The sequence below is a fragment of the Rhinopithecus roxellana genome, chromosome 17 (assembly GCF_007565055.1).
Source record: "Rhinopithecus roxellana isolate Shanxi Qingling chromosome 17, ASM756505v1, whole genome shotgun sequence".
Lineage (NCBI taxonomy): Eukaryota > Metazoa > Chordata > Mammalia > Primates > Cercopithecidae > Rhinopithecus > Rhinopithecus roxellana.
In genome coordinates, this window is record NC_044565.1 from 71,289,306 (window position 1) to 71,305,480 (window position 16,175).

At 43.9% G+C, this 16,175-nt stretch overlaps 1 protein-coding gene across 1 annotated transcript in view; it reads right to left on the minus strand.

The window, feature by feature from the left end:
- Positions 1-16,175, minus strand: part of ALK (ALK receptor tyrosine kinase) — a 767,947-nt gene that overhangs the window by 106,273 nt on the left and 645,499 nt on the right. The window contains exon 9 of the mRNA XM_030921204.1: positions 7,100-7,269. Coding sequence (XP_030777064.1) covers positions 7,100-7,269 — 170 coding nt within the window. The remainder of the gene's footprint in view (positions 1-7,099; positions 7,270-16,175) is intronic.

The window sequence follows — 16,175 nt, forward strand, 5'->3', positions numbered from 1 at the left end:
GACAGGTGCCTGTTGGGAAGCAAGGAGCCCCAACAGCTGTGGCTTTACTGGGCTCCTGCTGCTCCAGCTCCCAGGACTCGTGTTCTGTGATGCCATGGTCTCATCTTCCCACCAGCCTCCCTAATTAGACGGAGATTGAGAGCTGGGGCTGTATTGCTTATCTGAGTATGCCCATCACCTGGCACCCAACACTGCAGTAAATGTTGGTTGACATAATGCCTCAGGGGATTTTGGAGGTTTGTACATTTCATGCTTGAAAACCTTCACAGGATGCTGTCTGGTGAAGTGAAAGGAGGGGAGGAAGGACCTCCACAAAAGGGCCTCTATGTTTAATGGCAAGTTCTTGAACCCCTCTGGGCCTCTGTCTGTTCAGCTGAAAACAGGGAATGACATCTACCCTAGCTGCTCAGATGTGGGCCTGAATGAGCACCTTGTGTTGTGAAGGAGCCAAGCACCCGGGAAGTGGGCACAGGGCTGCCGTGGATGGGGAGACGTGGGCAGAGTGAGGAGGTGCAGGAGCTGCCGGGACTGTCAGCCAGCTTATCCAGCAGAGGGGCAGTCGGCGAGTGACATCTGCTCCTCCTCATAGGCATCCCTTTTCCCTGAGGTGGAGGCAGAGGCAGAGCAGTCACAGACGAAAATGCTCCTAGGAGGGGCAGACAGGCAGGAGGGCAAGAGTGGATGTCGGGGGCACCCCTGGGCCATGTGCTCCTAAGGATGAAGCAGGGCTCTATTTAGCACAGTGCACCAACCTTGTGGCTGGGGTCTCCTGTTGATCCTTTCATTGAGAACTTTATTCTCAATGAAAGGGCGACTTGTTAAATGTATCGTATAACTAAAGGTTATTTTTATGCCTTCGTTAGACTTGGTACATGAATAGATTTGCAAATTAAAAATGCCTATCAGAGCCTATGCTCCAGTGTTGGGAAGGAAACACATGGTGTGGGGATAGTCAAAGGCATGGCAGAGTGGGAGGCACCTGGGGACGGGACACAATGGCCTGGAAGGATAAGGGGAGACTCCAGCTGTGAGCCTGAGAGGAGGCAAGGCAGGCAGGGAGGGGCCAGGCGGGGAATGGCCTGCAGCAGGAGATTGTGGTGGGAACTGCTATGATGAATTTCAGGAGCTGGCAGAAGCAAAGGGAAAGCAGTAAACTAACGTGAAATTAATAAGATGAATGTGGCCTAAAAATAATCGAGAACCTAAATATTTTGTTAATAACAATGGCTATCGACCAGGCGCGATGGCTCCCACCTGTTATCCCAGCAGTTTGGGAGGCCCAGGCAAGAGGATCACTTGAGGCCAGGAGTTCAAGATCAGCCTCAGCAATGTAGCAAGACCCTGTCTCTACAATTGTTTTATTTTTTAAATTAGCTGGGCATAGTGGTGCACGCTTGTATTTCTAGCTATTAGGGAGGCTGTGGCAGGAGGATTGCTTGAGCTCAGGAGTTTGAGGCTGCAGTGAGCTGTAATAATGCCACTGCACTCCAGCCTGGGTGACAGAGTGAGGCCTTGTCTCTAAAAATTAAATTAAAAAATTAAAAAACAACAGCAATGGCTACTGTTTTTCAAGTTTCTGCTACATGCCAAGCCCCATGCATGTACATGAAGTATGTACTGTATTTCAGGCAGTACACAGGAGGCAGACCAGCCTAAGGGTTAAGGGAAAATTATTTAACCTCCATAGCCCTCAGATTTCTCATATTAAAAAGGGGATTAATTATAGTATCTACCCCAAGGGGTTGTTTTAAGGATGAAATTAGATAATGCATGTTAAGTACTTGTTACATGACTGGCAGGCAGTAAGCACTCAACAAATGCTAGCTCTAATCATCATTTATAACTCTTGAATGGCTTTATCAGGATGCTGTGGCTCAATTTACAAAAATGTGAATTAAACAGAACATTTTTTAGGGGCGTGTCTAGACCTGCAAACTGAGGCTTACCGGAAATCTCTGGATTTCCACTTACTGAAATCTACTACTTCTCTACACAGATAAGAACAAGTAATAAAAATGCTCCTCTAATGCCTTTCTCATCACAGAAAGATGCTACACAAAGGGAGAGTGTTGTTACTGACAGCATCCCATATAAAATGAGAATTCTGTCGGTGATAAAAATTGAATAGAAAAAAATCTTGGCTCTTTGGAGTTTCTGGTCTAAATGCATGAAGGCATAACTCTCAGTTTAACCCATCTCATTTGAAAGATGCATTTGTGAAACACAACACTTGTCGTTTAGGACAAAGGATGCAAAGGGAACAGGAAATCTAAATATCTCCAGAAGGAACATTTTTTCTTGTTAGACTATGTATATAGTGTACGGCTAAAAGCCTTTAAAATGATAGTGCTGAGGAATGGAGTCTGCATAGGTGTGATAAGTTGTGTACTTTATATTTGACTGTACAATTGCTGTGATTTGTGGGACATGATTTGATCCATGGTGTTTCCAAATCCATCTCATAATGAGTTGAACTTAGCATGGCTTCTGCTCTGTAAGCATGTCAAAGCTTAGATGGCGTGGGAACATTGTGTTTAATTTAGTAAGATATATAGAGAGAGGAAAAACTAGGGGTATATCTCTGCAAGAGACTGACAATTAGAATCAGGGGAGAGAACTTGCCTTTCTTCTATTTTGAGAAAAGGTAGAATTAATTCCAGCAGAAAGAGCAGCACTTGAATGGGGGAGGTGGGGCTGATAAAATGGGGAGAGGATGAGGAAAAGTAGCTATGTGAGGTGGATGTAAAGTAATGAGATAACTTTTAAGCACACATCAAGCTGATATTTGAATTGGTGTTGTCCTTCAAAATTACCCTGAGAGCATTTATCTGTATTCGGAAGACATTGCCACTGCTCAAAACATCTTAGGCATTGCTCTTGGAGATTTTTCTTGTTACTCGTTATAGTATGGTTGTACAGTTAACATAATTCTGTAATGATGACAGACTATTACATTCCTTCCATCACTTTACATGTTTGTAAGTGGACAGAAGAAATATCATTCCATGGATCAATGCCTCCCTGTCACTAGGCTTTATGTACCTATGACGTATTCACCGAGCCTTCCTGAGGACTACTGTGTGGTGGGGGTGATCTGACTAGAGCTCTTTTCTCTCAAGTGCACAGCTCTAGTTCTCTCTATCACAAGGACCAGGGCACCCAATTAGGATCAAAGTCTTTCTTATGAAGTGATTCCAACAGGAATGTGACCAGAGACAAAGAAAGCACAAGTACCAGGCAAGTCCCTAAAGATAATTCCTTGTTACAGAGTAACAAATGCTGTTTTGGTTCATCTGATGGGGCACAAGTGTTGCTCTGATACACAGAACACTTTGCAGTAGTATTTATTATAAAGCAATCATATCTGTTTTGTTGGACATAGGTTGAAGAGAGGAGGAATGTTAGATAGATTCCATCAAGTGAAATTCTCAGTTTATTCAACTGGAATTTGAAAGTATATGCAATTTCCCTCAATACATCATTCTGTCAATGCATATTTATTGGGCATACTATGTGTTAAGTATGGTACTAAATATTCAGAAAGCAGTGTTTTATAAGACACACATAATCCCTGCCTTGTTGGTTTGTATATTCAGATATAAAAAAGATAGTAAAGAGTGATAAATTATTATAAGGATGTTTCAAGAGCCATGAGAATATATTGTGGGTACATATAGAGTATAGGTGTCTGGGGATAATTTTTTTTAAGTGAAGGAAGAGTAGTATTTAGAGAGATGGAAGGTAAAGGAAGAACATTAAGTTCTTCCTTTAACTTTAACATGGCAACTGCAAAAGCCTAGAAGTAAGAATGTAGCATGGCATAACTGAATGGAAGGAAGGGGAGATTGAGAGAGAAAGAATGGTTTAAGAAGCAGCTGGTGAAATTAGCGCTGGACAGATCACACATGGGCTTAAATAAAGGTCTTATTAGGGAGTTTGAAAGGCATCCCAAAAGCCACAGGAAGCCACAGAAGGATTTCCAAAATAGGAAAATGGTCAGTTTTATATTTCATGTAACAGCCAGGGCCAATACCAGTGACTAGAGCCCGGAATCTCTTAAGTGCTAACTTCTAAGCCCTAATAAAGTTGCTTTAAAAATTTTGTAATGTGTGAAGGTTGAGGAACCTGGGAGCAGAGGTGATTTGGGACAGCATAGGGAATAAAATTTCTGCTGCCTTCAAGGTTCAGGGTTGGGGAGCTGTCCACAAGGCAGGTGCTGAATAGCTGAAGCCAGGAGCTGCCTAAGGAAGCTTCATGGGATGTGGGGCGGGTGGCGCCAGGTGTTAACGCCTACCTCAGAGGTGGGAGGAAGAGAGCTAGTTTTTCTTCGTCTTTTATCCACTCTATTTCTCTATTTTCCTTGCTTATTTCTTCCTCTACTTTCTCCTTTCTCCCATTTTCATCTTCTAGCAATCTGGGCAGCTATAGCTGACTCTCCCTGAAGGAAGAGGGAGGAGTACTCTTGCTCTTCCATCAGTGACTTCTCCTTATAAGGAGTCAATAGAGCATTGTGAAAACAAATTCATAAGAAGTCCACCTTTATCTAAGGGTTGGATGACTGGTTATATTGCTAAAGTGGTCATCCTAGACCCTTCTGAGGCATTAGGTGGGGAGATATTGTCATTATTATATTACGGTTATTAGTAGTTGAGCATTTAGTGTGGATCAGGCAGTTAACCAAGCACTTTACTTCTCCAAACCTAAGAGGAGACTGTGTTGTCTGTTTTATAGAACATGGCTTGACTTGGAATATCAGTGGTTGTGATTTGTGCTATTTGTTTAATAAATTATTATGGAGACCAAATAACTGAAAGATGAGGATGGAAGATGCAGAAAATAAAATCTATTAATACTTACTCTGGGTAGACTCTTTCAATAGTCATTTCGTTTAGTCTCATAACAATCTTGTGAAATTATACTGTTATTATCCTCATTTTACTGATGAGGACACTGAGGCTTAGAGAGCTTAATTGGCTGAGGTCACACAACTAGTAAGTGACTATGTCAGTTTTGAAACTTGGCACTATTTGATTCCAAAGCCTCTGCACTTTCATCCAGAGTGCTTTTTAGTTTTTTTGGGCCAGTCACATCTACAGTCTAGTTTGATTTTAGCAAATGAAAACTGCGGCACCTCGTTTTCCTTCAGTACCATTTGCCTCTGGGTCTTGATGCTTCCCATATCATCTGTACCTCTGGGAGGGCAGCTTCCAACCTCAGAGCATGTCAGTGGTACGCAGGCTCCCAGCGAATGGAAGCACTCTTCTTTTCTGCAATTGTACACTTATTAGGTCACGAGACATCATCAAACCAAGCTGTCTTTTGTCTGAATCCCCACTGGACAGTTTGGTCTCAGTATCAATATTGGAAATGTCAGTCTGGTAAACAGCCTTTAACAGGGAAGAAGGAGGCTGAGAACAAAGTCTCCTTCAAATGAAACTCTAGAGGATGAGAGTGAACAGAGTCAACATCTTACTTGCTTTAAATCCCCTGGAGTGGCTATGAAAGAGATAAGACTTGCTGGATTGAGGAGAAAAAAAAAAAAACCCTTTGATTCATCTGAATTAATTTTGCCTCTCCCAGGAGGGAGGATTCTTTTACCACCCTCCTGTTCTCCACCAACTGCACGCAGCTCCACAATCCCCAAAGACAAAAAACTAAACTATAGCGGGCAGAGCTCACACTTCTTCTTTCTCCACTTAAATCCATTTGTCCTGGGGTCACTGATTCTTGGAATGTCCTTGGGCTTTGATCTTTAACCCACACACATCTGAAGGAGTGGGTAGCTGGTGCTCAGAGTGAGAACAATGCCTTCATCCTTTGACAGCACTGATGCAGTTAGGAGCTCTTGGACATAGCAGATTGTGGGGTTTGGGTGAAAAATGTGAAACCCAGCTTTACACTTATAAAGCTGTATGCCAACTAGCATCACCCTCCACCTTGCCTTGAGCCCTCTGCTCTCATTTTTTGAAGGTGGATCCACCAGGATGGTAATTTGAATATGTTTTAGGAGTCTCAGGCAGAGGCTGCTCTGGGTTGTAAGGTTTGACTTTTAGCCCATAAAAGATGGCTCTCCCCCATCCAGATCCATTTATCTGTCCCCTCTATAGAAATGGCCCCTCGCCCCTCTTTTGTCTGGAACAGATCAGCACCCACCATGAGGGTTCAGGATGATACGGCAGGGTCACATGAGTGCTGCCATGCAGGGCCATCTTTATTCAAGCACAGCTTGCTCCAGGCCGACTGCAGGTGGCAGAATAGTGTCATCCTGGGGAGACAAGTAGCAGCAAACCCTCCATGGTTCCTGCTCCATTGGAGAGTCGCGTGGAATTAATGATTTTCCAGTTCAAACCTCTCAGCTTAAAGGCGAGGAAACTGAGGCCCAAAGAAATCAAGGATGTTGCTCAAAGTCACAGAGGCCATTAGTGATAGAGCCCAAATAGGAACCAGGACCCCAGGTAGAAGCACTCCTCTGTTTACTGAATAATTTGCCATCCTCCTTATCAACCTGCCTCAGGACCTGACTCAACAGAGAGCACTGGAGTCAGAGTCGGGCCTGGGCACCAGTCCCAACTCTGATACCAACTTGCTGGCGCTTCACCACTTTGATTCTGTTTCTCTCCTTATAACAGGACAGGAGTGGTAAATGATGATAAGGCCTGTCCTACCTACATTGCAGGTTTTCTTGTTAATAAGGACAAAATAAAAGTTAAATGGGAAAGTAAAGCAAAGTCCATCATGTAAGAGAACATGCTATATACATGTAAAACCAAACTGTTATTTGCTAGTAATGTGAGTTGTTCAATTTTGTTTTTCCTACAGACACTGGGGGTAGCCAACCAGGACATACCAGTGGTCCTGAGACAAGTGTTCAGTAGCCTCATCATCCCTTGGAGAAGCTTGTAAACTGCAGAAAGTGTGTAACCTGCAGAGAGTGTGTGTGTGTGTGTGTGTGTGTGTGTGCACGTGCGCACATATCTGTGTGGGGGCACATCTGCATGTGCGTCTTGGGTGAAAGGCATGGGGAAAGAGAAGGCATGATTCCTTTTGCATTTTAGCTGATCGAGGAGAAGGGTATTGGGGGAGATGGGTAGAGGCCTACCTGTCAGACACGTCGAGGAGAGGCAACACCGTCCACTGCCACAGGCTCAAGCCTTCATAGGCGGCGACATGCCAGACCATCCTGCCTTGCTCCTTCCCGGTTTTGTTCTCCACTAGCACCAAGGACACGTTTCCCCTCAGGACTCCACGAATGAGCCAGGACATTCGGAGCTGTGAGGGCGAGAAGAGTCAGAGGACAAGGTATGATTGTTGAAAGTTCTACTTTCTGGAATTCTCCACTGAAGCTTCAAGGACCTTGCCAGAGACTCGGCTGGGTTCAGCCTGGTGAGAAGAGCTGGATGCCCACCACCTGTCTCCCCAAGAGGCTTTCAGTGAAATTCAAGTGACCTGTTTCCTAGGATAACTGAATGAATCTGTTAATTTTTTTTCTTGGGCAGGGACAACTGATGGGCAGTTTTGGAACTTTGTTCAGGTTGATGTTATCATCCTACCCTTCACAAGATTCTGCCTGTGAGGTGATATCAAGATCAGTGGGGTAGTAAATGAACTTCCTAAAGAGTAGCCAAAGATTCTTGCCTGTGGCAAGAATTCACTTGTGACCTTTGGACAGATTCACTTTGTGACCTTGGACAAATGATTTTGTGACTCAGTTTCTTTTAGTGATTTAGGTATCATAGATTTATATCTCTTCCCCAAAGACTCTAATAATCTCATTTGAATGGTGTCATGTCACCTGTCAGCTAACTAAAGACCCAATGACTTGATACCTGTGGCCACTGGCAGGCAAAGGCCAGACAAAAATCTACAAACCAAGATCTTTTAATATGGGCGTCTTTCAAAGAGGATGCCCACTTTGCCAAAAGGAAGTTACAACTGTCTGTTTTTCATTGTGTCTTTGTTAAAAGTTTCTGTGGCATTGTTCCTAAACATTTGAAAGGGAATTGTAACTAATAACCTTTCTAGGAAGGTTTAAGTACGGTCATATTCAGAGGTAGGACATGCTATAAACAAGGTTTCTCGTCTTTGTGTTTAAAAACTTAGGACAACTACATCGTATCATTGCCCAAAATAATCCTGTCCAGATCCTGTAAGAAAAAATGGCAGCTATTGTAGAAAGAAAGGTAAAATATGTCTTATGGCAAACTGGCAGTTTCATCAGAGTAAAGGTGCCCCCTTGTCACTGATTCTCTTCAAATACCTGCTTCTCTGTAAATTACCACTCCTTTGTCTTCCAGTCCTTGATACACGGTTGCCTCACAATTTGATTGAAGAGGTTAAGAACCATGACTCACCACAGCCCCAAACTTCCCACTTTCTTGCATATAAACCCTTCACTAATAAGGTCACACCAGGGCATTGGGGCCCTCAGGGACTGATCTACTTCTGAGACCCTGGACCTCATAAGCCTGGTCTATAACCACAGACTCTTCACTTATACCTTTCCCATTTCTCCATATCCTGGGTAGCCAATATGCATCTTCACTGAGACCTCCTAGGATAAATGAATGAATCTGTTAATTTTTTTCTGGCCTCACTTAGCTTTCTTGTGCCAGCTGGATGCCATGCTTGGAAATTTCAGCTCCCAGCCCATGCCATGCAATGCCTAGCTTGGGCTCATGCTTGACACAAGCTTTCTCCTTTTGCTCCTTGGCTGCAGAACATTGCTAATTTGAACCTCCATGAATTCAGACTGTTGAATCTCAATACCCTGGATGTGAGGTGGTACTTGTTCATTCTCTGTTGATTTCCACAGTTGATTTCTGGACACACATAGTACAATGCGTGTTTCAAACTCTCCCTCACATACTGACACTGTCACCCCCTAATGCCCACTTCCTGATCCACTGATTTGATTTCTACTTTACTGAGAAAGATCTACTATGTCAGGTACAATATCCTTCAGCTCCCTTCTCCCTTTTTAGTGGGCAAAGTGTTTATTTATTTATCCCCCTTTCTTTTCCTTTTCTCTTAGAGGAAGCTGCATCCTTTACTGTCTTCCATGTTAGCCCTGCACATTTTCTCTTCCCCAGTCTTTGCTCTTTTAGTTACTGCCCTCCTTTCCCTCCTTTCCCCAACATCTCAGAGTTGATCTTCTGGCTCCTTTGTCTACAAATAAGATCAAGGTTCTCCCATTCTGGAGAAATATCCTTTATTTGATCCTCTGGGCTCCTCTGGCTTGCAACCATTTCTTTGCCCCATTCAGATGCTCCCATCTTGAACAGCTGGGATGTAACTGCTGCTTCTAGTGCCTTGTTGCTCACGCTCTCCTTAAATTCTTTCAACCTAGTCTCTGGATAATTTCCTCATTACTCTAGAAAAATAGAGTAACCATGTCCTCTATAACTCTGTGGACTCTTCAGAGTCTCCTAAAGTGTCTCTTCCACTCCACTCTTTCTCTCTTCTGAATTCTCTTGTATATTTCTGTCCCATTCTCCTGTTGATCATGCTCATCTGTGACTCGGCATGGTTTCTCATTCCCTATCAAAAATCATGGCATTTACATTCCTCTATTATCTGAGGAAATCAACTTTTTCATCATTCAACAAATATTTGTTGAGCACTTATGCTGGGTCACATGAATTCTCCATTTCAGAATGGTCTAAGACCTCTAGAATCAGAGTGTTCTGAATTCAAACCTGTTTTTGCCACTTTGGCCTAGTTATTTAATCATTTTGAAGCTCAGTTTCCTATTCTCTAAGATGAGAATAGTCGTATCTCCTATAGAGTTATAGGGACTATTAACTGAAATAATAATTGATGTAACAAAATATTAAAAAGGCATTTTGGCTGAAGCATGGAGGCAGTGGGTGCCACATTTCAAAGGAAGTGTAAGAGCACAAGGGTGCAGAACTTTCAAGAGAGGTGGATAAAAATGAATGACATAATTCTTAACCCCACACTCATACTTTTCATATTACAAAATGCTGGAGGTTGACTTTAGGAGAGAGTTTTTGGAAGGTGCTTTTGGCATACCACAAGTTCCACTTCACACTCTTGCTAAGAAGAAGGTGGGAAGGGGGTTCCATCTTTATCTCAAGCCAAGAGAGAATGGTTTTATGATACCACATCAAAGACTTGATACTTATCCCCTGCAGTTTTGGAAACACAGTGGATTAGTGTCTGTCTCCTACCTGGAAGGTCTAAAGTTTGACTAGGGGCTGGCTAGCTGCTCTGGCGGCAGAACAATGCAAGGTGGCAGCACTGGGCGGCCTGCACTCCCAGAGTTTGCTGGGGCAGAAATGCATGAGTGTTGCATATGGGTGGAAGGAGAACCATGTATAGGCGAACCCATGCAGGGTCACTGTAGAGCTTGCCTAAGAGGAAGGTAAATAGACAATAGTAGGAAGAAGCTGCTGGTATCTTGAGATGCCCAAGAGTGGAGGAAGGTGGAAGTGACCACCTACAATAGAGATGCACATACCCGCCAGGGCGTGATGACTCACGCCTGCAATCCCACCGCTTTGGGAGGCCGAGGCAGGTGGATCACTTGAGGTCAGGAGTTTGAGACCAGCCTGGCAAACATGGTGAAACCCCATCTCTACTCAAAATACAAAAATTAGCAAGGTGTGGTGGTGGGCACCTGTAGTCCCAGCTACTGAGGAGGCTGAGGCAGGAGAATCCCTTGAACCCGCGAGGCAGAGGTTGCAGTGAGCCGAGATTGTGCCATTGCACTCCACCCTGGGTGACAGAGCAAGACTCTGTCTGAAAAAAGAAAAAAAAAAAAAAAAAAAAAAAAAGATGCACATGCCCTAAGTCAAGGCAAAAAATTCCAAGCCATAGTGGAGGGAATGAGGAGAAAGGTGGATCTACAAAGGAACCCCAAAAGCCCCTGTGTGAGAAAGAGTAAGCCTTGGACATTTGTCACATCCAGAGAACACCAATGCAAGATTACCCAACAGTCTCCAAAAAGAACTTTCTTTCTCCCCTGAACTCCTCTCACTGTCTATGCTTACAGCCTCAACAGGTCAGAAGTCAATAAGATGACAGAAGAGGGGGACAGGCTGGGTGGAGAACTAGAGAGGCCACTGACCACACCCTTTCTCCTATTTCAGGCTTTCCATCTGCAATAGGACCAAGTGTGGAGGGGGCAGGAGAGGGCAGGAAGGATGACTCTAAAGCAAGACTGAAGTTATGACTGGATGAGCAATGCTGATTACTAAAAAGCCTGTGTTTTGCATTTTTAAGTGACTGAAGATCTGTCTGCATTATCTTCGAGTGACCAGAGAAGTAGCCTGTCAGTTTTCACCTAACAACCCACACAAGGAAGCTGAATGAATGCAAGTTCCAGACTCCCCTACACCAGTCTACTTGCCAGATTTGCACCTGCCTGGCATTTCTATGCTTCTATACTTTTTATTCTTCCATTTACTCTACCTGCTTTTTCCTTCTGTCCCCTTAAAAAATGAAATCTCTTTCCTTTTCAGGAAGGCTTTTTCTTATCATCCATCTCAGAAACAACCTCTTCCTCCTCTTAAATCTTCTAACTAAGGTTATTGGGACCTGCTGCCTTGTCTTCTCTCTCTACCCTTGGTCATGAATTCCTTCAAGGCAAGCACTGTCTTATTCATCTTATGTCCACAGTGGCTGTCAAGCGAGGGCAGGTGGTAGGAACCAATCAATGTCAGCATGAATAAAATTGCATATCTATATACGGAGACACTCTCGTCTTTGCCAGGCTTTCCTCTTAGGGGTAGTCAATCAACTTTCCATCCTAGGAAGCTCCTTGGCACTTTCTTACATTCTATGGGTCAGGGACCAGGGAAGGGGAGAGGTTCCTCACTTCCCAGCCACTTGGCTATATTCTAAAGTGCCTCCTCCTCAGCCGCTCCCTGGAACCTTTCAGTTTAAAGTAGAGTCTGCTGATGGTATGAGCATGTTGACAAGATGCAGCCCTGTCTTGTCTATGCTGGGACCAGGGGAGAGCCAGCAGCTGAGCTCTCTCCATCTTCCTGTTCTGTGTTTTAGGCCAATCAGGCTGGGCAAAAGAGAGAGAACTGGACTGGCCACCCAGGGATGGCCAGTCCTTAGCCTTCTGAGGAAATCCACCAGGATGCTTCCTGGGATTAGTCCTTAAGGGAGATTATTGTCTACTCACTCACAGATAGTTACTGCCTTCCTACTCTGTGCTGCATACTCTGCTTTTGAAGATGAGCTCCTGCCCTCATGGAGCTTATCATCTAGCCAGGAAGATAGAATTTAAATGAATGATTACAAATGTTCTGATTGTAGCATAAGGTGAAGTAGTAATTGGAGCCACTTGACAGTCAGGACATATGACACAAGATAATCAAGGCAAGACACATGACATCACACAGTAAAGACTTAGGTCCAGGACAGCCACTGGACCCAACTGTTCAGAGCTAGGAACAAATAGGAGAATTAAAGAATTAACTTCTGACTGGGCGTGGTGGCTCACGCCTGTAATCCCAGCACTTTGGGAGGCCGAGGCAGGTGGATCACCTGAGGTCAGGAATTCGAGACCAGCCTGGCCAGTATGGTGAAACCCTGCCTTGACTGAAAATATGAAAATTAACTGGGTGTGGTGGCAGGCACCTGTAATTCCAGTTACTCAGGAGGCTGAGACAGGAGAATTGCTTGAACCCAGGAGGCAGAGGTTGCAGTGAGCCGAGATTGTGCACTGTACTTCAGCCTGGGGGACAAGAGCAAGACTTCGTCTCAAACAAACAAACAAAAAGAATTAACCTTCTTTCATCTTATAATGATACCTCCTATGTTTATAGCAGAAGACACTCAACTAGCCACAACTCAAGCCAAGGCATGCACATGAGTTTCAACAATATCTCATTCTAGAAATAGATGCAAAAGGCCTGGAATAAGATTGCAAACTAGTAGCCAGTGAATGGCTGGCAAATGTGTATTTTTGGCCATTTTTTTTTTTCATCCACTGAGTGTTCAGTAAGGGAGTATATCCAGGCAGATGTTCTTCCTCAGGATATAAGCAGTCCACTGGCTAGCCATAGGCAGAAGAATGAAACTGGGTCCCATCTCTCACCATATACAAAAGTTAACTCAAGATGTATTAAGGATTTAAAGGTAAGATCTCAAACTATAAAAATCCTAGAAGAAAACCTAGGAATAACCCTTTTGGACATTGGCCTAGGCAAAGAATTTATGACTAAGACCACAAAAGCAAATGCAACAAAAATAAAAATTGACAATTGGGACCTAACTAAAGAGCTTCTGCACAACAAAAGAAACTATAAACAGAGCAAACAGATAGCCTACAGAATGGGAGGAAATATTTGCAAACTAAGCATCCAAGAGGGGATTAATATCCAGAACTTGTAAGGAACTTAAACAAATCAAGAAAAAAAAAAAAAAAACCAAATAACTTCATTAAATAGACACTTCTCAAAAGAAGACATGCAAGCAGCCAATACACATACGAAAAACTGCTCAACGACAATAACCTCAGAGAAATGCAAATGAAAACCAATGAGATACCATCTCACACCAGTCAGAATGCCTATTATTAAAAGGTAAAAAAAAAAAAAAAGATCTCGGTGAAGATGCATAGAAAAGGGAATGTGCTTATACACCGTTGGTTGGAATGTAAATTAGTTCAGTTGCTGTGGAAAACAGTATGGAGATTTCTCAAAGAACTAAAACAGAACTACCATTCAACTCAGAAATCTCACCACTGGGTATCTACCCAAAGGAAAATAAATCACTTTACCATAAAGACACCTGCAGTCACATGTTTACTTCAGCACTATTCACAATAGCAAAGTCATAGAATCAACCTAAGTGTCCCTCAGTGGTGCATCGGATAAAGAAAATGTGGTGCCTACATACCATGGAGTACTACAGAGCCATAACAAAGAATGAAGTCATGTTCTTTGCAGCAATGTGGATGTGGCTGGAGGCCATTATCTTGAGTTAATTAGAAACAGAAAATCAAATACCAGTACTGTGCTCACTTATGAGTGGGGACTAAACAATGAGTCCACATGGACTTAAAGATGAAAACAATAGATACTGGGGACTCCAAAATGTGGGAGAGAAGAAGGGGGAAAGGACTGAAAAACTACCTACTGGGTAGTAAACTCACTATTTGGGTGACGGGTCCAACAGATGCCCAAACCCCAGCATTATACTATTGCATAATGTAACAAACCTGCATGTGTATCCCCTGAATCTAGGAAAAAAAGATACAAGCAGTCCAGAGCCTATGTCTTTCCCTTGGCCTACTTCTCACCTGTAGTTATAATCCTAGTTTCTTTCACATTATACCTCTAAGAACCAGTCAGTGGTTTCCTGCTTAGAGTGTGGTCCTCAGACTGGTAATCTTGTCTGGTAAAATCAGTGTTAGCCTGGGAACTTGTTAGAAATGCAGAATCTGGCCGGGCACAGGTGGCTCACACCTCTAATCCCAGCACTTTGGGAGGCTGAGGTGGGCGGGTCACAAGGTCAGGAGTTTGAGACCAGCCTGGCCGCTATGGTGAAACCCCGTCTCTACTAAAAATACAAAAATTAGCCAGGCATGGTAGTGGTGGGTGCCTGTAGTCCCAGCTACTCAGGAGGCTGAGGCAGGAAATCACTTGAACCTGGGAGGCAGAGGTTGCAGTGAGCTGAGATGGTGCCACTGCACTCCAGCCTGGGCGATAGAGCGAGACTCTGTCTCAGAAAAAAAAAAAAAAAAAAAAAAAAAGAAAGAAAAGAAAAGAAAAAAGAAATGCAGAATCTTTGGACTGATACCAAATCCCTGTCCCTGTGCTCCTGTGACTCATCCCACAACCTTTCCAGAATGCACTGGAACCACCTGCCCTTTGCGTCAACATTCATTCTTCAGTGGCTTGTCCAGCCATCCTCTTTCCTTGCCTGCTGACTGTGGCATAACTTGGAGTCTGTGCTTCAAGGCCAATGTAGGATTAACTGTGTGACCTTAAGCCAACCACTTCTCCTCCTCTGAACCTGTATTTTGTTATAGACAAACTTGTGATAATAACCACCACACCTTCCCTGCCTGCCTTAAAAGGGGGTTATGAAGTATGAGATGAAGAACGTGGAAGTAGAGCTCCTGTGATACTGTGAATGGCATGGTGAAACCAGTGGTTTTCAACCTGGGGTGCAAATTAGAATCAGCTTTCCAGACTACCAATGTCTGGGCCCCACTCCAGAGACTCTGATTTAAGTAGATGTGTGTAGGTCCTGGGCATCAGCAGATTTTAAAATTTCTCTACGTGATTCTAAAGTGCAGCCTGGGTAGAGACCTCTGGGGAGCTGAGCTACTTAGTGCAGGAAGGGCCTGGCCCTCTCAGTGAGGGGTCCATTTTCATCTTGGACTTTGAGTAAGAGGCAACTCTTAATAACTTACAAATGGCTTAAAATGTGCCCACCATCACCAAGGTATAGAGGCAGGGATTTTCCTGCAGCGGGGAGTCTGCTGCTTTCAGCTAAGGGCCTTCTTGGGGCTGTTACATCACCTCCAGAAAAAGACTGGAATAACTGAGAGAGAGAGAGAGAGATAGAGAGAGACAGAGAGAGGGAGACAGGGAGAGAAAGGAGAGGGAGAGAGAGAGAGGGAGAGAGGGAGGGAGAGGGAGGGGAGGGAGAGGGGGAGAGAGAGAGAGAGAGAGAGAGAGAGAGAGAGAGAGAGAGAGAGAGAGAGAGAGAGAGAGAGAGAGAGACACCCCTTTGAGCAGGAATGACCTGAGGATGTATATGGGGCTAGAACTACCCTCTTGGACCTGCAAGATAAGGTTTTTACCAGTTTCTTAATTAGAAGACTCAGAGGCCTGGTATCAGTTCTTACTGAGTATTCCTTGTTGATCACATACATTAGACAGCACTCACTGTATGTGGTTCCTAGAGCAGACTGCAGGCTCGAGTCCCTCTCAAAGACTTTCATTTCCCTTATATAGTCCTTGGTTAGAGAGGTCCCTTGATATCATTTTATGTAAATACCCATGTCAAGTAGACCCAGCTTGATCTTGGCAGTCAAGTTTCCGGTCCAAAAACACTCTTAGAATTCCATCTTAAGATCTGTTTCTATCTGGGTGGCCTATAGCAGAGGTCCTCAACCTTTTTGACACCAGAGACCGGTTTCGTGGAAGACAATTTTTCCACAGACCAGGGCTTGGGGATTGGGGGGT